The 23,720-nt window shown below is 39.2% G+C and overlaps 1 protein-coding gene across 6 annotated transcripts in view; it reads left to right on the top strand.

Moving 5' to 3' along the window:
* Window positions 1-22,803, top strand: part of ppm1b.L (protein phosphatase, Mg2+/Mn2+ dependent 1B L homeolog) — a 31,997-nt gene extending 9,194 nt beyond the window's left edge. For 3 of the 6 annotated variants that reach the window (XM_018261857.2, XM_018261858.2, XM_018261856.2), the window contains exons 2-6: window positions 4,764-5,623; window positions 7,529-7,646; window positions 10,642-10,753; window positions 11,795-11,852; window positions 14,069-14,461. In XM_018261857.2, the coding sequence (XP_018117346.1) occupies window positions 4,778-5,623; window positions 7,529-7,646; window positions 10,642-10,753; window positions 11,795-11,852; window positions 14,069-14,302 (1,368 nt within the window). In that variant the 5' untranslated portion in view covers window positions 4,764-4,777 and the 3' untranslated portion in view covers window positions 14,303-14,461. 6 annotated transcript variants of the gene reach the window in all.
* The last annotated feature ends 917 nt before the right edge of the window (window positions 22,804-23,720 follow it).

Below are 23,720 nucleotides of genomic sequence, written 5' to 3'. Positions count from 1 at the left end.
GTAGAGTGAATTATTTGCAGTGTAAACCGTGTATTTTAGAAATCAAAACTACATCATAAAAAGCATGACAGAATCCCTTCAACTATAAAAAATAAAGACCAATTACAAGTTGCTAGGAATAGGACATTCAATAACATGTTAAAAGTTATCTTAAAGGTGAACCACCTCTTTAAGATGCACAGATTTGAGGCTGGTGCTGTAACTATCATTCTCTTTATTCACTGCTTGCCTACTTTTAAATGATTCGGTATTTTCATTTTTTCCTTAGACACTTTCTGCCCTTTAAATGTTGGTGAGTGACTGCAATCTCCTAAATATAAAGGCTATTGTGTGGCAGTGGATTACTTCCACCTAGCCACTTGTCAAAACCTTATATTTAATTTCAAAAGAGGATATTTTTTTTTCACTTTTAGCAATAAATTTACATTTGTTGTGAACTAAAAATGATATTCACTGATTTATTGCTGATGTCCTGTGTTTAAAAGCTTTCTGCATCTGTCAGAAGAATGTCTGGCCATCCTTCGGAAATGCATGAGTGCTTAGGGTGCCCCCATACTGCTGTGGGTGTTTTTCTCAGGGAATCCACAGAAAGTCATCTTGTATAACTCTGTATATATTAAACAAAATCAATAACGTATCTATAGTTTAGCTGTATACAGGAATAGGCTGGGGTCTAGTTTCCTGCAAGTGTCCGTATCCCTTTAAAGGAGAACTAAAGCGTAACTAAAGAAGTAGGTAGAAATGTTGTACATGATGTTTTGGGCTTCTGTACCAGCCCAAGGCAACCACAGCCCTTTAGCAGTAAAGATCTGTGTCTCCAAAGATGCCCCAGTAGCTCCCCATCTTCTTTTCTGCTGATTCACTGCACATGCTCTGTGCTGCTGTCACTTACTGAGCTTAGGGAGCCACTCACAATATACAGTACACATAGAATAGAAATGTCACAATATAAGGCTGATTAGTAATTAATACACATAATTACTACATGGCAGCACAGAAACCAGTGCAATTAGCATCAGAATTGAATAATCAGCAAACCTGTAGCATCAGCTTATATTACAGCCAGGGAAGCTGATTTTCTGCTGGATAATTAGTGACGAGCCCTAAGCTTAGCTTCTCAACAGCCAATCAGAGCCCACTGAGCATGTGAGTGTCACAGACACTTTCCAAGATGGTGACCCCCTGTGACAAGTTTGAAGTCCTGGATCATTGCTGCTATTGACAAGCTGAAATTCTAGCCTCGTGCAATAAATTCAGCATATAAATGACATTTTTAGCCATGTTCATTTTTGGGGTTTAGTTCTCCTTTAAATACAACATATTGGGTGTGACTTTATTTTGGCAGAAGAAATCTCTGGGTGTCAGAGACGCTGCAATAACAACCAAGGTTTTTATTCCGTGACATTGTCATATGCAGGATATATTGAAATTATATTGAAAGTAGGGATGCACCGAATCCAGTATTCAGTTTTGGATTTGGCTTTTTTCAGCAGGATTTGGCCAAATTCTTCTGCCCAGCCCAAACTGAATAAGAATCCTAATTTGCATATGCAATCTTTCGCAAAGGATTTGGGGGTTCGGCTGAATCCAAAATAGTGGTAATTGAAAGGGCAAGTCAAATTAGTCTACATGGGGGGTTCAGATATCCCCAGGTGCCAATACAGTAAACGTTTAATCCTATATATTATTGTGAATTGTTTGAGTGGTGCAACTGAGAAACAGATGTTTTAACCCTAAAAAATGTTAACTAAAAGAAAGAAATGAAATGAGACCCAGCTGGTTGTACAATTTTAGTGCCTATGTTGGGAAAATCCACCTTAATGTCTACTGAAAGCGGTGGTTCACCGTTAATTAGGGATGCACCATATCTACTGTTTTGGATTCAGCCGAATCCTTTGAGAAAGATTCAGCCAAATCGAATCAGAACCCTAATGTAAATTAGGTAAAGAGAGTAAAAAAAAATAAGTAAAAGAAATTTGACTTCTTTGTGTGATGAAAAGTCACATTTTTCAGATTAAGTTCTGCCAGGTACTTGGATTTGGCCGAATCCTGCTGAAAAAGGCCAAATCTTAGCAGAATCCCAAACTGAATCCTGGATTCGGTGTATCCCTACCTTTAAGTTAACTTTTAGTATGTTATAGAATGGCCAATTCTAAGCAACTTTTCAACTGGCCTTCGTTATTTATTTTATATAGTTTTGAATAGTCTCCTGACTCTTTCCAGCTTTCAAATGGGGGTCACTGAAAATACTCAAAATAACAAGTCAGCGTGTCTCCATAGAAACCTATACTCAAACCTAGAATCAAATTTCACCCACACGTGATAGTAATGTACACTTGAACTGAGGTTATCGGTAAGAATACTCCATTAAAACGTTCAATAAAGACCAATGCTTTTTATTGGTAAAGGGTTGGTTCACCTCTAAGTTAACGTTTAGTATGTTATAAAATGGCTAATTCTATCCACCAGTAACCCCTCAGAAGTAATGCTGCTCTGAGTCCTCTGTCAAAAGAAACAGCACATTTCTTTCCTTCTATTATGTACTCATGGGCTTCTGTATCAGACTTCCTGTTTTCAGCTTAAACCTCCAGGGCTTGAGCATGCTCAGTTTGATCCTCTCCCCCCTCCCTTCTCTGCTGTAATCTGAGCTCAGAGCTGTGAGTGAGCAGGGGGAGATCTAGGCAGGAAGTGATGTCACACCAAACAAATATGGCAGCTGCTATCCTAAACAAACAGAGAGCTTCTAGAGCTGTTTACTCTGGTATGGTAAAGCATTCTGCATAGTAAATATAGTGTTATAGCTTGTACTATTCTGGCTAATATATTAGCAATAAACTGCTTTGGTAGCTTTCCTTCTCCTTTAAGGGCTGTGGTACCTCACCCCCCGTGCATTGTGATCTCTCTCTCTCTCCCCAGTCCCAGATCTGGGTAAGGCCCTTTTTGTAGCCAACTGCACTGATGTCATTGGTATTTTGAGTGTGCTGCTTAGAGAAGCTCCTTTTCTGGCAGTACTATACTAAGCAGCATGCCTGTGCTCCGAATTGAAAAGGCTGAAGGAAAAACACTTATACAATCTGTATCTGTAGTAGCATTGCTGCTCTGAATGGTGCACATTCACTGGGTAGGGATTGTGCTCTGCTTTCTTGCAAGAAAATGTATATCATTACTTAATTAAAAAGAAAACAGGGAGGATACAAAACAATTTTAAAAATGTATCTCCTCCCTACATTTAGGGGCAGATTTATCAAAGGTCGAATTTCGAATTCTCCCATGAACTCAAAAATTCGACCATTCATTCGAAATTTATTAAAATCTATTTTTTTGAATAGGATCGACCCGAAAACTAGAATCAAGTTCAATTCGAGTTTTTTTTTCGAGTCAGGAAGGCTGCAGACCACTCAGAATTGATCCCTGAACATCTCCCATTGACCTTAACAGCAATTCGGCAGGTTTTAGCTGGTGAAAAGTCTTAATTCGACTTCTTAAATGGCCAGAGTATAATGAATGGCAAATTTGAATTAAAACTGGAATAGAAAACTCGCAATTTTAATTTGAGACTTTTGACCAAAAAATAAATTGAGAATTCGAATTTTCGATTCGGCCCTTGATAAATCTGTTCATTTAATTGTTTGGTCATCTGCCTTAATAGCTCTTGTCCGGCTTCATTTAATTTGCTTGTCAGGAAGAAAATGATCCATGCACCTCTCCCAATGACTTATACAGTAATTCGGCAGGTTTAAGGTGGCGAATAGTCAAATTCGAGTTCTTAAAGGGCCAGAGTATGATAAATCTCTAAATTCAAATTAAAACTATAATCGAGTTTGATAACTCACTATTTGAATTTGAGAGTTTTGAATTTTCACTTCGACCCTTAATATCTGTATATTTATGTATTTATTATGTATTATAATGTTCTTCTACCCTGTACAATTGTACAGCACTGTGTATCCTAGTAGTGCTGTAATGGGGAACTATTGCGAAAATGAAAATTTCATATAAGATATTCGTCGTACTGATGTATTAGAGCTCACTCTATTCAAATCACCAGACATCATGTCTTTCTAAGTGCAGGATATGTGGCAAAATCAGTTATTTTGTTAGATTTTGTTTGTACTGGAATCCGTTATTTGGGTTTCAGTCGGATTTTCGGAATCAAGCTATTTGCAGGGTTGGGGTATAATAAATCTCTAAAAATTTGAGGGCTTTATTTTTTTGGAAAACACAACTCGATCCTTAACAGGAATTCTGTCACGATTTTTATGATGTCGTTTTTTTTCTAAATGACACTGTTTACACTACAAATAATTCACTCTACAATATAAAATTGCATTCCTGAACCAGCAAGTGTATTGTTTAGATGTAATATTGGTGTGTAGGTGCATCTCAGGTCATTTTGCCTGAAGTTTGCACAAATCGCATGACTGGGGGCATCTAGGAAATTAACAATATGCCTAGCCCCTAGTCAGTTTTTAAAATTAAATATAAAAACATCTCTTTGCTGTTTTGAGAAACATTTCAGTGTAGAATTCTGCTGGAGCAGCACTATTAATAGATGCATTTTGAAAAAAAATATTCTTTCCCATTAACCGTATCCCTTTAATCACATGCAACTATATATCCCTTTAACCGTAACCTACAGCAGTGTGCTTCTCAATGAGCGTTGAATAAACCCATTGTTTTTTTTAGATCACATGAACCCACCCTTAATTGCAATTCAACCATCCGGTCTGTATTAAATGTTATTTTTCTGCTTTCCTTTGCAGATTAAAAACCTAACATGGGGGCATTTTTGGACAAACCGAAAACCGAGAAACACAATGCACACGGGGCAGGCAATGGCGTGCGTTATGGACTCAGCAGCATGCAGGGCTGGCGAGTGGAGATGGAGGACGCTCACACGGCTGTTGTCGGGATCCCTCGCGGCTTGGATGACTGGTCGTTCTTCGCGGTTTACGATGGGCACGCAGGATCGCGTGTTGCTAACTATTGCTCCTCCCACTTACTAGAGCATATCACAGACAATGAAGATTTCAGGGCAACAGAAACACCCGGATCCGCCCTGGAGCCAACCATAGAAAACGTTAAAAGCGGCATTAGAACTGGTTTTTTAAAAATCGACGAGTACATGCGCAACTTTGCCGATTTACGAAACGGCATGGATAGAAGCGGTTCCACCGCAGTGGCAGTCTTGCTTTCACCCGGCCACGTGTATTTTATTAACTGCGGGGATTCCCGGGCTGTTTTGTATAGGAGTGGACAAGTTTGTTTCTCCACGCAGGATCACAAACCCAGCAATCCGAGGGAGAAGGAGCGGATTCAAAACGCGGGCGGCAGCGTGATGATACAGCGCGTCAACGGTTCGCTAGCAGTTTCCCGCGCGCTCGGAGACTACGACTACAAGTGCGTTGATGGCAAGGGCCCCACGGAGCAGCTCGTTTCACCCGAGCCTGAAGTCTACGAGATCGTGAGGGCCGACGAAGACGAGTTCATCATTCTGGCTTGTGATGGCATTTGGGATGTCATGAGCAACGAGGAGCTTTGCGAATTTGTGAAATATAGGCTTGAGCTAGCGGACGACCTTGAAAAAGTGTGCAACTCTGTAGTGGACACCTGTTTACATAAGGTAAGCCCATTAGTAGGGATGCACCCAATCCAGGATTCGGGTTTCGACCTTTTTCAGCAGGATTCGGTTTCGGCCGAATCCTACTACCTGGCCAAACTGAATCTAAATCCTAATTTGCAAATGCAAATTAGGGGCGGAGAGGGAAATAATATGCAAATTAGGATTCGGTTCGTTATCCGGCCGAATCTTTTGAGGGGGTTCGGCCGAATCCAAAATAGTGGATTCGGTGCATCCCTACCCATTAGTGACCTACTTGCACTGCCTTTCTGCAGACTTCTTGCTTCAATGCAGATACTTTACTTCCAATTTAAGGCCCATTACAGGCAAATGCTCAGCCTTTTAGTTTTCCTTATTTAGTTTTTTGTTGGGAATGAAAATGTGTTGTATGAGAATTGCCCTGTATGCTAAACTGGTGTCTCAGTCAGCCTAATTACTGCTCATTGCCATTTGGTATATTGTTGAATAGATGGTGATCTTTCCCTTATAACATCTTATTAAACAGCAGCCTAAAAATTGTCATACAGATATTGGATCCCGTTATCCAGAAAGCTCCAGATTACGGGAAGACCATGTGCCATCGACTCCCATCACAATAAATTACAATTTTTGAAGATTTCTTTTTTCTCTGTAATAATAAAACAGTAAACCATATAGACAAAAAGAATATAGACAAAAAGAAGCGGCCGGCTCCAATCTCTTCTGGACTGATTATTTTATATGTATAGAGCAAAACCACTTTTAAACTTGCGGGTGAAAACCTCATTCATTGCTCAATTAATTAAATAATTATATCAGTATAAACCACTGGGCAATCCTTACCAAGCGGAAATTTCTGACCTGGGTGTCCAAACCCCAGGCCCGTCACTCGAATTACTTTGAATGGTAAAGAACAGTCAAGGAGCTTTACACTCACCAAGTTAGCTGGATGGCCCGGGTGCCGTGCCACGAACCCGTAGTTTAGGCAAAATCAATCTTCAAAATAAATCTGCACGCACTCCTGCAACCATGGCCATGGAGGTTAAAAATGTAACTTTATTCCATATTAGTTAAAAGGTATGCGTCATAGGACGCATACCTTTTAACTAATATGGAATAAAGTTACATTTTTAACCTCCATGGTTGCAGGAGTGCGTGCAGATTTATTTTGAATAATAAAACAGTACCTTGTACAGGTATGGGATCCGTTATTCAGAAACCTGTTGTCTAGAAATCTCTAAATTACGGAAAGGCCGTCTCCCATAGACTCCATTTTATACAAATAATCCAATTTTTAGAAATTTCTTTTTTTTTTTTGTGTAATAATAAAACTGTAGCTTGTACTTGATCCCAACTAAGATAAACGGTAATTGATAAAGCTGACAAGCCCAGCATGTCAGGTGAGAGGAGAGCTACGGTATCCTGCTGTTCTGTTACAGCCATGGTTATGTCAAACTGCCAGTTGGGTGAACAGCACTGTTCTGTAAGCGATGATTTATTCTGTAAAGGAAATAGTCTGCCTACACATGTCCAACTTGTTATTTAATTCTGGGGCAAGACATATTTAGTTGGACAGTGCATGTGAGGTGATGGGACATAGTAAGCTCATTGGCTTAGGGTAGTACACCGAGCTCCTTTTACTATGCTAGTCTCATTACCTAACTGCCTGCTGGAGAAAAGGATAAGGAGGGTCTAATAGGGACATGGACTGAAGAGACCTGAGTGATGGCTGACACATGCTTAGTCACGTCCTCACACAGCTTTTTACATCAATTATAGCTTATTTAAATGTTACCGGTCCTTTAATATGACAGCTTTACAGTAGGCCATCTGTTTTTATTTACCTATTCTGAATGTAATTAAATGAATACATATAAATACATATTTGTACAACACCTTTCCAAATGTTTTTTTTGTTTTTTTTAACAGGGAAGCCGTGATAACATGAGCATTGTTCTAGTTTGTTTTCAAAATGCCCCCAAGGTATCTGAAGAGGCAATAAAGAAAGATGCTGTTTTGGATAAGCATTTAGAATCCAGGGTTGAAGGTAAGTTGTTCCCTGAATCCCTTTAATAATTGGGGTTAGGGGGGCTCCAGATTCTGCTTCAGATTCAGCTCCAGATCTTCAATAAACTTGTCACATTTTTAAACTTGGCATATTATACTGAAACTTTTGCATGAATCCGCTATTTGGAATTCGGGCGAATCACAGAATCCTTCGTGAAAGATTCGTCCAAATACCGAATCCTACTTTCCATATGCAAATTAGAGACAACAGTGGAAAAGAATGTTTTACCTTGTTTTGAGACGAAGTGTCGCGTGATTTCCCTTCCCAGACCTAATTTACATATGCAAATTAGGATTCGGGTTTGGTTTGTCCACACACAAGGATTCGGCCCAATCCGAATCCTGAACCGTATCCTGAATTTGGTACATCCCATGTTCCTCCATTTAATGCAAGGTCAGTGGTTTCCATTCACATGAATGACATGGGGAATCTGGTTTATAAACGCTGCCGGAGTCATTTGTCTTAAAGGGGTAGTTCAACTTCAAATTGACTTCTAGTATGATCTAGATCTGGCCATTCAGGGATAATATGGGAGCCCCCCTATAAGATATATTGGATCTAAAGGTCCCCATAAACGTAAAGATTTTGCTTGCCGAACGACCGACTTTAGCGAAGTCTGACCAATCCTTCGAAATTATCGTGCGGTTAGTGGGATTCAAATGATCGAACATCTTGCGATTTTTCGGCCGACATCTTTCAGGAAATTGATCTGCCAGGTTAAAACAAATCTTTGTCGGTCCCAATCTATCTATGTTTGCAGTGCCAAGCAGGCAGCTCCCCTTTGTTTTCCTGGCAAATTGGTCTTTTTAGTTGATGGTCAATTTGTATGATTGTTCCGAGATAATCGTGGTCTCACGATGACGATCGGATCTTTTAAAAAATCTCAACATCTATGGCCAGCTTAACTGTCAATGAAAATCTGAAGACCAACTCATAAATGAAGACAGAATGAAGAGAAACAGATGCTGAGCGAGGAATAGTAAAGATGAACTTGATTATTTCAGAAACAATGCTGAATATTTAATTGATGGTATTTAGAAAGTTTCATTTTCGTGATAGTTCCCCTTTTAAATAGCAGTTACTGTGGAGACCCTGCTTTTAGCTCACGTTCAGTGGGACAGGAGAATTTCCGAATAAGGAATCCCCAGCCCAGGAGCAGAATAATTATTTGTGGGGGTTGCATTATTGCAGTAGTAATGTTTGGAGAGGATGGGATTGCATACACGTGGGACCTTTTTGTGTGAGGTCAGGCAGCTGGGCTGATCACCTGCTTCTGGGTAAATCACTGGAATACCTGCTCTCCTCTAAGGGCAACAGGGATCCCAATCATTTGGAACCCAAGCAGCTCTGCTCTAACGGGTCACTAACCAGTTTGCTTCCCATTCACTTCAGTACCAGTTCTGGACTCGTATGTCAAGAGATTGTTTCTTTGAAACACTGGCTGACAACACATTTCCGCCACAAACTAGACCAGGGCTATTAATTCCTCTTTTCTGTTTAAAGGAGAATTCAACCCTTTAAGAAAAAAACCCGTACCCCATGTAGACCCCCCCCCCAGCTTGTATCTAATTTTACTTTATTTTGAAATCCATTACTTTTCTCCCTATCCTGCAGATTGACGTGTGTTTAGAAAACGACATTCAGTAAATGTATAATTTTCTCCTCCGAGTTCTGGCTATTGGGTTTATTAATGACTTGTTACCACACAACTTGCATATGTGACTCCATACAGACAGTTAATGTTATGTGGCGGCAATTTTAATGTGACTTGCATTTACCGGACTGTGTCCCTTTTAAAATAGTACGACATTGTATAACCTAATCATTTTATATTTCCATTCATATCTAAAATTCTAACACACTGTTACTGGGAAAATCACACATCTGATTGCACACGAAAACCTTACTGCTGTAACGTTGGTTGACAAGGAACCCAAGGATACCGCTACTAAGGTTCAGGCAACCTGAACACGTCAATGGTACCAATAATACAGACAAGGATAAAGCATACAGTGAAGTCAGGCGGCAAGGATCAACGTCGGTAGGCAGGCAGAGGCCAAAACCAGAGTTAGCAGACACGAATAGGGTTGATCAGAATCTGAGTCAGAGGCAGGCAGGAGTCAAAAACCAGGATAACAATACATATGGAGCTTGAGCAGGAACTGAATATACAGAAGCCAGCTTGGGCAAGGGGAGAAGCAGGAAGAAGCTATTTAAAGGCAGAAGGACCAATGGGAGCCGAGAAACGAGGATGGACAGTAAGGGGAATCAATGGTGGGGAACTCAGAACATCACTGTCCATTCATTGACGCCTCTGCACCGGCGGAGAGCACGCCACAACCCAGGGCAGGTTACATCTGCTTCCGTTTAGGAGAAACGAATTGGAAGGCAAATGATCAACACCATGTCATGGTTAAAGGAGAAGGAAATGTATATTTACTTGGGGGGCAAAAGTTAGGCACCCCCAAGTGATTGTATATACTTACCTCACACCACAGGCCGGTGCTCAGGAGAAAACTCCACTGGTCTGGTGGTTATTGCAGTGACCACCACGTAGCGATCCTCTTCCTTCTTCTTTCTTTAAATTTCCGAGGGCAGATGCATGTGCAGTAGAACGAAATATCGACTTCTTTGTTACATTCGGCTTTTCGCACTACTGCTCATGCGCACCAGTGAGAAGAAAGTAGAAGAAAGAGAATCGCTCCCTGCTGCTCACTGGTATAACCCTGGGGGGGCCGGTGCAGTTTTCTGCTGATAGGAGCACCGGCCCGGGGTGTCAGGTAAGTAAATATAATCACTGGGGGGTGCCTAACATTTGTCCGCCCCCCCCCCCACGTATTTACCGACTTTCCTTGTCCTTTAAGTGAGTGGTCTTGCTGTACAAAGCATTGACTGCCTTTAGATGCACGTGACTCGTTTCTTGTATAAACCTGACTGAAATACAGTGTAACAATTTTGGAAATGTCTTCTTTAGAAATCATGACCAACGCTGGGGAGGAAGGAATGCCAGATCTTGCCCATGTAATGCGCATCTTAGCTGCAGAGAGCATCCCACATTTACCGCCAGGTGGAGGCTTGGCAGCAAAGTAAGTTACAATCAATGTGTGTGTTTTTTTTTTTTTTTTTTTTTACAGCAGCCAAACTTAAGGGCAGAGACGGGGACATAAATCGCCTGGCGACAAATCTCCTCTTCTTCGGGGCAACTAATCTCCCCGAACTACCGCCCGACGGATAGAATGTAAATCGCCGGCGGATGACTCTCTGAGCGCTTCATTTTCCAAAGTCGCTCGAAGCTTCCTTGTGAGGCGACTTCGGAAAACGAAGTGCTTTGAGTGCCATCCCGCCGGCGATTTACATTTTAGCCGGCGGGCGGCAGTTCGGGGAGATTAGTTGTCTCTAAGAAGAGATTTTTCACGGGTGACTTATGTCCCCAAATCTGATCGTGTCTCCACCCTAAATGGGTGTTTCTCATGTGTTCTGAGAGTGGCATTATCTTGTTTTGTCTGGACCAGATAACAATTTGCTTAGTTGCACCTTAGTTGGATCTGTGAGTTTAGTAGAAAGGGAAGGATCCAGACAAGGAGAGGGCACTGCAGTTTTATAGTACAGCAATAGTTAAACTAGCACAAAAATTAAAAATTTCAGTCATGCTGAAACTAGAAACTTTCGTAATTACAATCAATTAAAAATTCTGCATTGTTTCTGAAATAATCAAGTTTATCTTCACTATTCCTCTATCTTATAGGGGGGGCTTCCTTTCCTAGCAGATGAATTAGAGCTCACTCAAATAACTGATTCCAGTACAAACAAAATGTAACAAAATAACTGCCTTTTGCACAAATTCTGCATGTAGAGAGACATGATGTCTGGTGAGTTTAATAGAGTGAGCTCTTATACATCTTCTAGGCAAAAGGAGCTCCCCTATAAGATATATTGGATCTAACTGTCAGTGAATATCTGACACCCAACTGCTGCATGAAGAGAGAATGAAGAGAAACAGATGCTGAGAGAGGAATAGTTGCGTGATAGTCCCCCATTAAAGAAGCAGATTCGAATTTAAAGGAGCAGATTAGAATTTTAGAAACGGTTTGTTTAGTCCAACAAGCTAACGAATTTGTTCTTTTCAGACGCAGTGTTATTGAAGAGGTATATAATAGGTTGAATCCACATAGAGAGAGCGACGGGGTAAGTTCTGATCACTAAAAGAATTTCCCCTCCCCCGTGCATAGTGGTAAATTTTTATTTGATCACTTTTATTATCTGGTTACATAAATGTTTTTACACTTGCAATGTTAAATAATCTACTTCATTATTAAAGGGTAATTGTTACATAGGGTATTTTAATCTGTGGTGATGGTTCCGCCCCCAAAAAAATATTACATTTTAATATTTAATTTGTTAAGCAGTCTTCTGCCATGACTTGAAAGCTGCTTTTTCACCAGGAGCAACCTTTTTTAGAGGGACTACAATAATGATACATTCAACAAAGTGATGTGCAGGCTGACCCGATAACTGCGGGACCCGCGGGTTGAGCTCTTCTCCTGCTCTCCCCACCTGCAAATTCCAGCTTCCAACTTTCGGGTTCCAGTTTTATAGTCTTGCGTCTGCTCGCCCCACCCCTTTTGTGACGTCGCGGGCGGCACTGGTCTATAAAAGGACCCGGAAGCACGGGTGTGGGCTGGAGCAGGGCGGGTGCGGGTCAGGAAAACCCTGACCGCACATTACTAATTCAACGTGCTATAAGCAATCAAAGCCGTACAGGTATGGGACCTGTTATCCAGAATGCTCAGGACCAGGGGTTTGCTTGATAACGGATCTTTCCATAATTTGCATCTTCAAGTCTAGTAGAAAATCATGTAAACATTAAATAAACCCAATACACTGGTTTTGCTTCCAGTAAGGATTAATTATATCTTAGTTGGGATCCATTACAGGTATGGGATCCATTATAAGGTAACCCGTTCTCCAGAAAGCTCCGAATGAAGCAAAGGCTGTGTCTCCCATAGACTCCACTATAATGAAATAATCCAATTTTTTAAAGTTGATTTCCTTTTTCTGTGTAATAATAAAACAGTATGTTGTACTTGATTCCAACTAAGATACAGGTAAGGGACCTGTTATCCAGAATGCGCTGGACCTGGGGTTTTCCGGTTAATGGATCTTTCCGTAATTTGGATCTTCTTACCTTAAGTCTACTAGAAAATCATGTAAACATTGAATAAACCCAATACACTGATTTTGCTTCTTAGTTGGGATCAAGTACAGGTATGGTATCCATTATCCGGAAACCCGTTATCCAGAAAGCTCCGAATTATTCAAAGGCAGTCTCTGTAGACTCTACTATAATCCTTTTTGTTTTTTGTTGATTTATTTTTTCTCTGTAATACAACGGTATGATGTACTTGATCCCAACTAAGATGCAGTTATGGGACCTGTTATCTGAAATACTTGGGACCTGGGGGTTTCCAGATATCTGATCTTTCTGTAATTTGGATCTTCATACCTTAAGTCTACTAGAAAGTCATGTAAACATGAAATAAACCCAATAGGCTGGTTTTGCTTCCAATAAGAATTCATTATGCATGTATGGGATCCGTTATTCGGGATTCATTTTCCAGAAAGCTCTGAATTACTGAAAGGCCGTCTCCCTTAGACTCCATTATAATCAAATCATCCAAATTTTCTAAAAATTATTTCCTTTTTCTCTAAAAATAAAACAGTAGCTTTTACTTGATCCCAACTAAGATATAATTAATCCTTATTGGAAGCAAAACCAGCCTATTGGGTTTATTTCATGTTTACAGGATTTTCTAGTAGACTTAAGGTATGAAGAATCAAATTATGGAAAGATCCATTATCTGGAAAACTCCAGGCCCCAGGTATTCTGGATAATCGGTCTAATACCTGTAATAATAAAACAGTATCTTTTATTTGATCCCAACTAAGATAAAGTTAATCCTTATTGGAGGCAAAACCAGCCTATTGGGTTATTTTAATGTTTACTTGATTTTCTCGTAGACTTAAGGTATGAAGAGCCGTAATCCAGGAAAGACCAGGTCCTCCGTATTCTGGATAACGGTCCCATTCCTGCATCTTAGTTGGGATCAAGTACAAGCTACTGTTTTATTGTTACACAGAAAAAGAAAATCATTTTTAAAAATTGGGATTATTTGGATAAAATGGAGTCTATGGGAGACGGCCTTTCCGTAATTCGGAGATTTCTGGATAACTGATCCCATACCTGTATTAAGTGCTGCCTATTTGCAGAAGTAGGTGAAGGAAGTCAATTTACACTGTTTCTTTTGTAACCTTGTTTTTTTTTTTCTGCAATATTTCTGTAGAATGTGTAGAAATGTTTTTTGTTTTGCCTACTGACACTGGGGTCTTGAATCTTAAATAAGGACCCCACTGGAACAGCGGAAAATTCAGCACGTGGGAAGTTGGTGGAAGCTCTGAGGGAAGTGAGAATTAATCATAGGGGCAACTACCATGAACTCCTGCAGGAGATGCTGTGTAGTTACAGGCTAGTTAAAGATCAGGGTGAAGAATCCTCACCTGGACCTTCAGTACCGTCCTCTTCCTCCAGTAAACCTGTGGATGACCCAGTTACTCGAAGTCACCCAGAAATGGAGTAACATCTTCCCCCTGATTTGATCTGCATGTTTTATTTTTTTCAACTTATCCCCAAACCTGTTTTATCTAAAGATCACACTAGTTATCAGATGCTTTGCTTCTCACCCAGCAACCCACCACCAAGCCCCTAAATGGAAATTTACCACTCAAACTTTTTTTTTGTTGTAAAAAACGCAAAAAAACAGTTGACATACAGCATAGCGACAAAGCTTCCAAGACTGTAGGAATTGTTTTTTTGTGAATTCCAATAACCTTGTATATTGTGGGCCCTCATAACCTTAGGGTAGAGGGTTTGCTGATAATGATAACCATAAAGGACAATTCTACAGACTGACACAGAACTGTGGGTATTTTATCACTGCCACATCTGTCTTGGCATCTGAAAATATTTACACGTCTTCATAAAAACCAAAAAAAAATCACGATTAAAGGAGAAGGAAAGGCTAGTAAGCTTTATCAGAAAGGTCTATATAAATATACCAGTAATCCCTCAAAGTAATGCTGCTCTGAGTCCTCTGTCAAAAGAAACCGCACATTTCTTTCCTTCTATTGTGTACTCATGGGCTTCTGTATCAGACTTCCTGTTTTCAGCTTAAACCTCCAGGGCTAGGGCTTGAGCATGCTCAGTTTGCTCCTCCCTTCTGTGCTGTAACCTGAGCCCAGAGCTATGAGTGAGCAGGGAGAGACTCGGGCAGGAAGTGATGTCACAGCAAGCTAATGTGGCAGTTGCTATCCGAAACAAACAGAGCTTCTAGAGCTGTTTACTCAGTCATGTTAAAGCATTCTGCAAAATAAATATAGTGTTATTATAGCTTTCACTATCGTGGCTAATCTATTGGAAAAATACTGCTTCAGTAGCTTTTCTTCTTTTTTAAAGGAAACCTATACCCCTCAAACAATGTAGATCTCTATAAAAAGATATTGCATAAAACAGCTCATATGTAAAACCCTGCTTTATGTAAATAAACCAATTTCATAATAATATACTTTTCTAGTAGTATGTGCCATTGGGTAATTATAAATAGAAAATTGCCATTTTAAAAAAATAAGGGCCACCCCCGGGATCGAATGATTCAATGTGCACCCAAAAAAATTGTTAGGTCACATGAGCCAATTAACAGAGATGTAAAAGGGCAATATTTACTTAAATATATATATATACCAGTTGGGTAAAATTCTTTAGTATGCCACTTAATATGATATAAACTATTTGTTCCTCAAGTATTCATTTTTGTGGGGTATAGTTTCCTTTAAGTTAACTCTTCGTATGTTATAGAATGGCTAAGCAACTTTTCAATTGGTCTTCATTATTTATTATAGTTTCTTAATTATTTGCCTTCTGACTCTTTCTAGCCTTCAAGTGGGGGTCACTGACCCCTTCTAAAAAAAATGCTCTGTGAGGCTACAAATGTATTGTTATTGCTACTTTTTAGTCCTCCTCTTTCTATTCATATTCCAGACTCTTAATCAAATCAATGCATGGTTGCTAGGGGAATTTGGACCCTAACAACCAGATGGCTGAAATTACAAACTGGAGATCTGCTGAATAAAAAGCTAAATAAGTAAAAAAAAAACACAAATAATAAAAAAGTAAAACAAACTGCAAAGTAACTCAGAATATCCCTCGCTATATCATACCAACAGTTAATTTAAAGGTGAACAACCCCTTTACGGCTAGTGTTGTATATGGAGACTGGCAAGAATTGGGGGTCTCTTGAGTCCAGCCGTGTAGACTACAGAATATAGCATTAGTTAGCTGGCTACAGATTTCCATTTCTGAAAACAGCCAATTAATAACAGAATGTCTGGTTGGATGCTTTGTTCATACCTGTATACCTATAGTGTTATCACACTTATTAATTTAAAGGGGAACTAGCCCAAATATGAAAATTTACTATAAGCTTCATCATACTGAAATAAGAAACTTTCTAACTACAATCAATTAAAAATTCTGCCTTGTTTCTAAAATAACCACAAATAATAAAAAAGTAACCAATTGTCTCAGAATATCCCTTTCATACTAAAAGTTAATTTAAGGGTGAAAAACCCCTTTAATTCTCTTATCATTTTCCATTTACAGCCCTCGGTTGTATCCGACACTTTGCAAACGTGTAACGAATATTCTCTTTTGGTTTTTGTTTTATTTTTTATGCTATTCCTTCAAGCAGACTTTCTACATCAATATCTTCTGTGTTCTTGTATCTATCATTCATTGTTTTACTTTCTTTTTGTGGAGATTTAATGCCATTTTGCATTGTGTAATTTCTGCCGTTTTTGTGTGTTGCTGTGATATAAGATGTGAATTTGTCCCTTTTTTTTCCCCTTTAATTCAGTTGCTGTGTCAGACTTTAGTCTCTCTAAAGATTTGTTTGATTAAATAAATTATTTCTGTTGTTAAAAACCTAAACAGGGCCAACTATATATTTTTCCTTATTGCATGGCAGAGTTAGTTTCATATTTGCAAGTCATTGTCGTCCAGTTTAGCTCGGCAGGTTTTTGTCCATGGAGTGGGATGAGTAGGACCAGTTACTAGGCCTTAAAGGGGACATATACCTGCCCGTATAGCTTTAAAGGGATTGTTCACCTTTGAGTTAACTTTTAATACGACGTAGAGGGTGATATTCTGAGAAAATTTGCCATTGGTTTAAATTAATTTTGTGTTTTTTGAGTGATTTAGTTTCTTTATTCAGCAGCTCTCCAGTTTGCAATTTCTGCTGTTTGGTTGCCAGGGTTCAAATTCCCCTAGCAACCATGCATTGATTTGAATAAGAGACTGGAATATGAATAGGAGAGGCCTGTAATAAAAAGTAGCAATAACATTAAATATGTAGCCTTACAAAGTATTTGTTTTTAGATGGAATCAATGACCCCATTTGAAAGCTGGGGAGAATCAGAAGTAGGCAAATAATTCAAAAACGATAAAAAAAAAAATTAATAATGAAGACCATTTTTATAAATTGCTTAAAACTGCCTATTCTATAACATAGTAAAAATTAACTTAAATGTGAACTACACCTTTAATGTAAAATTGGTGAGTGCTCTTGTCCTAAAAACATTTGTAATGGTATATTTTTTTTGTAGACTTTGATATGACCAGTTTTTAATGCTACAGGTATGGGATCCTTTATCCAGAAAGTCTGTCTCCCATAGACTATTTTTTTTTCCAAATAATCCATATTTTTAAAAATTTACTTTTTCTTTGCGATGATAAAACAGTCGCTTGTAGTTGATCCCAACTAAGATATAATTAATCCTTATTGGAAGCAAAACCAGCCTATTGGGTTTATTTAATGTTTTTCTAGTAGAATTAAAGAATCAATAAGCACATATTTCTTTTAATACTTATTTCCCCCCAACATAGCTATGAGGATAAGTAAGGCTTACTTCCCCTTGGATTTATAAGCTAAAGCACCTAAGCTTTTTTCAGTGTCTGCAGCTTAAATGTTTGTTTCTATTCCTTCAGACGTCTTTGGGGTTCATGATGTGATCATGTATTTAAGCTGCAGATGCTGAAAAAAAAGCTTAGGTGCTTTAGGTTATGGGTACAAAGCTGATTTCAGGAATTCAAACTGCTGTTGCCTTTTTGCCTTTCTCCTATGGGCACTTTGCATGTCAAATTCAAGATGAAGATTTGAAAATAATCCAATGGGAATAGAGCCTTAACTATTATAGCTCTATTTGGGGTTATTAAGCATTTAAAACATTTGGTGTCACTGTTCCTTTAAAGGACAAGTAAAGTTAAACTAAAGAAGTAGGTAGAAATGTTGTACATGATGTTTTGTGCTTCTGTACCAGCCCAAGGCAACCACAGCCCTTTAGCAGTAAAGATCTGTGTCTCCAAAGATGCCCCAGTAGCTCCCCATCTTCTTTTCTGCTGATTCACTGCACATGCTCTGTGCTGCTGTCACTTACTGAGCTTAGGGAGCCACTCACAATATACAGTACACATAGAATAGAAATGTCACAATATAAGGCTGATTAGTAATTAATACACATAATTACTACATGGCAGCACAGAAACCAGTGCAATTAGCATCAGAATTGAATAATCAGCAAACCTGTAGCATCAGCTTATATTACAGCCAGGGAAGCTCATTTTCTGCTGGATAATTAGTGACGAGCCCTAAGCTTAGCTTCTCAACAGCCAATCAGAGCCCACTGAGCATGTGAGTGTCACAGACACTTTCCAAGATGGTGACCCCCTGTGACAAGTTTGAAGTCCTGGATCATTGCTGCTATTGACAAGCTGAAACTTTAGCCTCGTGCAATAAGTTCACTATATCAAATAGGACATTTTTAGCCATATTCATTTTTAGGGTTTAGTTCTCCTTTAAGGTACGAAGATCCAAATTACGGAAGGATTCATTATCCAGAAAATCCCAGGCATTCTGGATAACAGGTCCCTGTAATATCATGAATTCTAAAGAACAGCTTTTTGCTGTTGTGTCCAGCGAGGGCAGGTCAGAAGGGCAAACGTTTAGGTTACTGCTGCAGGAAGCAACTCCTGATGCGCCTCTGCTCTGTCACATTGGTTTATGTTACACACTTTTTTCACCACTTTTATAATTAACATTGAAGCGAACGGCACACTAGGCACAGCCTCGGCTTCTCTCTATCAGGCCGACCCCGCTCCTGTTTGTGCAGAGACAGGCCAGAGCCAGTAGGAGTGCAATGGATTCTAAAGCCACAGAGATTCTAAAGCCGGGTCTATAGCCTAACGGTGGTGATGCGTCTGCTTTAGGCCTCCTTGAAAGCACACGCTTGTCTTATTGTCAGGGCTTGTTCTTTGTTTACATGAATGATAAAGCCATACAATCCAAGTCCCTAAACAAGAAGCCTTTATTTAAGGCCTGGCTGAATAATGCATGTTATTTAAAGCAGGAATGTGACACTCGGTGGGTTGTAGCTTCATGACATTCTTCCCAGCAGCTCTCTGAGTTGACACCCCTTATTTACAGGAAACTAATGGTAAAATAGGCACTTCTCTGTAAGTCATTTATAACTCGGTGTGTGTATATACACACACCTATCTATCTATCCACATACACACACACCTATCTATCTATACACCCACACATACACCCACACACACACACGTATGGGACCTGTTATCCAGAATGCTCGGGACCTGGAGTTTTCCGGATAATGGATCTTTCTGTAATTTGGGTCATCATGCCTTAAGTCTACTAGAAATTAATTTAAACATTAAATAAACCCAATAGGCTGGTTTTGCTTCCAATAAGGATATATATATATATATATATATATATATATATATATATATATATATATATATATATATATATATATCTCCACATACACACAGTCCTAATGATTTTTTGATGTGCGCTGGGTTTTGGAAAATTCCGAAAGAATTGTGAAAATCGGATGAAGAAAATCGTGAGAATCGGTTTTTGGTTTTTTTTCCTTACGCATAGCAAATTTTCGGGAGAATGTAATACTAAACCCGAGCGGATTTTATCAGAGTTTGTAGCAGAAAATATTGAGATCAATTCAGAACTTAGATAAATAACCCTCTATGTGTCAAATATTAAAACAAGCCACATTTCTAGCGACCGGTTTCCTTTAAGGGGAACTATCACAAAAATTAAAATTTAATATTAACTTCAGCACAGTGAAATAAGAAATTTTCTGAAATAATCAAGTTTATATTCACTATTCCTCTCTCAGCATCTGTTTCTCTTCATTCTGTCTTCATGCAGCAGTTGGGTGTCAGATATTCACTGACAGTTACATCCAATATATCTTATAGGAGGCTCCTTTTGCCTAGAAGATGTATTAGAGCTCACTCTATTAAACTCACCAGACATCATGTCTCTCTACATGCAGAATTTGTGCTAAAGGCAGTTATTTTGTTTGTACTGGAATCAGTTATTTGAGTGAGCTCTAATACATCTGCTAGGAAAGGAAGCCCCCCCCTATAAGATATATTGGATGTAACCGTCAGTGAATATCTGACACCCAACTGCTGCATGAAGACAGAATGAAGAGAAACAGATGCTGAGAGAGGAATAGTGAATATAAACTTGATTATTTCAGAAACAATGCAGAATATTTAATTGATTATATTTGGAAAGTTTCTTATTTCAGTATGATGAAGCTTATATAGAATTTTCACGATGGTTCCCCTTTTAGTATGGCAGTAGGTGAACAAGCTGCCACTGGTTGGGTAAAACACCTTAAAAACAATTCGTCCATTAAAGGTTAAACAGAAATGAACAGGTAGGTGGTGTGATAATGAGGTTAAATATGACCTTAAGGTTACGCCAGGGAACTAAAACTCTACATACAGAGATATGTAATATATGTGTATGCGTATTCTGTAAAATATATTCTTATACAGGTATGGGGTCCGTTATCTGGAAACCCAATATCCAGAAAGCTCCAAATTACTGAAAGACTATCTCCCATAGACAGCCTATTGGGTTTATTTAATGTTTAAATGATTTTCAAGTAGATATAAGGTATGCAGATCCAAATTACAGAAATATCCATTATCTGAAAAACCCCAGGTTCCAGGCATTCTGGATAACCGGTCCCCCACCTGTAAATGGTGCTTAGTGATGTCACCCGTTATAATTCATGCACAGTGAAGTCATTGCTGTCACATGACTCGGTGAAACGTTTGTATTATAATAGGTGGTTCGAAGTCGTCTTGTAGTTACATGACCTGTATAAAAGCATGAGACCCAACTCCTCAGTGACTTCAAATATCCTTAACCGTTACAATTATTCAATATCTAGAGTACCTGGTGTGTTACGTTGGAGCTTCAGCAGCTTTATCATGAATAGTTACTAGGGATGCACTGAATCCAGGATTCGGTTTGGGATTCTGCCAGGATTCGGCCTTTTTCAGCAGGATTCAGATTCGGCCAAATCCTTCTGCCTGGCCGAACCTAATCCTAACTTGCATATACAAATAAGTGGTGGGGAGGGAAATTGCGTTACTCTTGGACACAAAACAAGGAAGTAAAATGTTCCCCCCCTTCCCACCCCTAATTTGCATATGCAAATTAGGGTTTGGTTCGGTATTCAGCCGAATCTTTCACAAAGGGTTCAGGGGGTTCGGCCAAATCCAAAATAGTTTATTCGGTGCATCCCTAGTCCACCAAATCCACTATTTTAGATTCGGCAGAACCCTCTAACCCTTCACGAAAGATTTGACTGAATACTGAACCAAATCCTAATTTGCATATGCAAATTACGGATGGGAAGGGGTAAAAAATTTTTACTTCCTTGTTTTGTGACAAAAGGTCACGCGATTTCCCTCCCCATCCCTAATTTGCATATTCGGTTCAGCCAAATCCTGAATTCGGTGCATCCCTAATAGTTATGCACATTTACCGCAGGACGTTCCATGACTTTTTACTTCAAAGATGGTACCATGGAGCTTACACTCTCCTCGCTGAGCCGCCATACTGCTTAAAGGGGTGGTTCACCTTTACATTAACTTTTAGTATCTTATAGAATGTCCTGTTCCAAGCATGTTTCTACTGGCCTTCATTAATTATTACCGTATATACTCGAGTATAAGCCGAGTTTTTCAGCCCCCAAAATATGCTGAAAAACTCTACCTCGGCTTATACTCGGGTCAAGCGCAAAAACGGTCGCCGACGCCTAAGAATATTCGCCGGCGCCTAAGAATATTCGCCGGCGCCTTAGAATAGTAGCCGGTGCCTAAGAATAGTCATCCAAAAACGAGATTGAAACTTACCAGAAGCTGCTGCATTTCTCACCCTCGGCTTATACTCGAGTCAATAAGCTTTCCCAGTTGTTGGAGGTAAAATTAGGTACCTCGGCTTATACTCGGGACGGCTTATACTCGAGTATATATGGTATGTATAGTTTTTGAATTGTTTGCCTTCTGAGTCTTTCCAGCTTCCAAATGGGGGTCACTGACCCCATCTAAAAACAAATTCTCTGTAAGGCTACAATTTTTCGTTAGTGCTACTTTTTATTGCTCATCTTTCTATTCAGGCCTCTCCTATTCATATTCCAGTCTCTTATTCACATCAATGCATGGTTGCTAGGGGAATTTGACCCCCAGCAACCAGATGGCTAAAATTGCAAACTGGAAAACTGCTGAATAAAAAGCTAAATAACTCAAAAACCACACATAATAAAAAATGAAAACCAATTGCAAATTGTCTCAGAATATCACTCTGCATCATACTAACAGTTAATTTAAAGGGGAACAAACCCTTAAGGTCAAATGCTGAGCAATGTTTCTATATATGTAGAGGGAACATTCCCTTCTCAAGCACATTTTTATCTTCTCTACTTTTTGTGTTAAATATTTGCCTGGTGTCTGTCCCCACCTTTTAAATATGAACATGTTTAGCAGTAATGATGGGAATGTCGATATGCAGAAATTATTAAAACTGTTTTTTTTTTTTTTTTTTTTTTCTTTCCTGTAGGGTTCTGGAGACCTAGAAGACCCCTGGTAGCCTTACAAATCTCCCACTATGTTTTCTGTCTGGGGGAAAAAAAAAACTTTAATCACAGTCCTCTTCAAACCGAGGGGAGATTTCTGTTGGAGCTTCGGCTGTGTACAAAATAGGCAAAAAAACACACACAAAAAAAAACAAATAAAAAAAAAAAACAAAAAAGAGAAATGATTTGTATTTTGCACCGTTTGTTCGGTTTTGTTTTATAACCTCGCCACTCTTAGCAGTATTCTCGACAGCCAACGTTGACACTTAAATCTGGAGAGGACCTTGCCGCACATACAGACGTGCCGCTTAGAAACACGTCCCGCCCCTCCTGCAGTTTTATTGGTTGTACCGAGGTGCATGCCGTCGTATTGGAACGGTACAGTGCTTTCCAACTAAACTCCTCCCCCCCTCCGCGTGCATGATATAACACTTATCCATCGTACTACGAGACATTATTACGTTTTTATATGGTTTTGACTGTTCCACCGTTAAGTTGCAATTGGAATCCATTCCCCGCCCCAAACCCCGCCCATCACCCCTACCAATGGCATTAAAGACCCCAATACGGTCAACACCATATCATTACCGTTTCAGAAAGACTCCGTACTCTTCAATTCATGGTTCGTCGTTTCCTGATTTTTGACGTCGATTCATCGCTGCAGGCTTTTATTTTAAAGAATTTTTTTTTAAGCTAAAACGAGCTTTTATAATGTAAATTGTGACATTTTTTTCTCCCCCCCCTCCATTCCCAACCCACCCAGTGGATTTCGAGTTTTGATTAATTTCCTTGTAAAATGTTGGCTTTGTGTAACGTGGGTATAAATTTGACTTGTTTGCTCAACTTCTCACTTTGAAATGACTATATTATACTATTAAACAAAAAATCTATTTTAAATCTTCGTAAATACAGAGATATTTTCATGGGTTTCAGTGATTTTTTTTTTCCCTTCATTTTCTAAGCGAC

This window comes from Xenopus laevis, chromosome 5L (assembly GCF_017654675.1).
Source record: "Xenopus laevis strain J_2021 chromosome 5L, Xenopus_laevis_v10.1, whole genome shotgun sequence".
Classification (NCBI taxonomy): domain Eukaryota; kingdom Metazoa; phylum Chordata; class Amphibia; order Anura; family Pipidae; genus Xenopus; species Xenopus laevis.
This window is presented reverse-complemented; position numbering and strand designations above follow the sequence as displayed.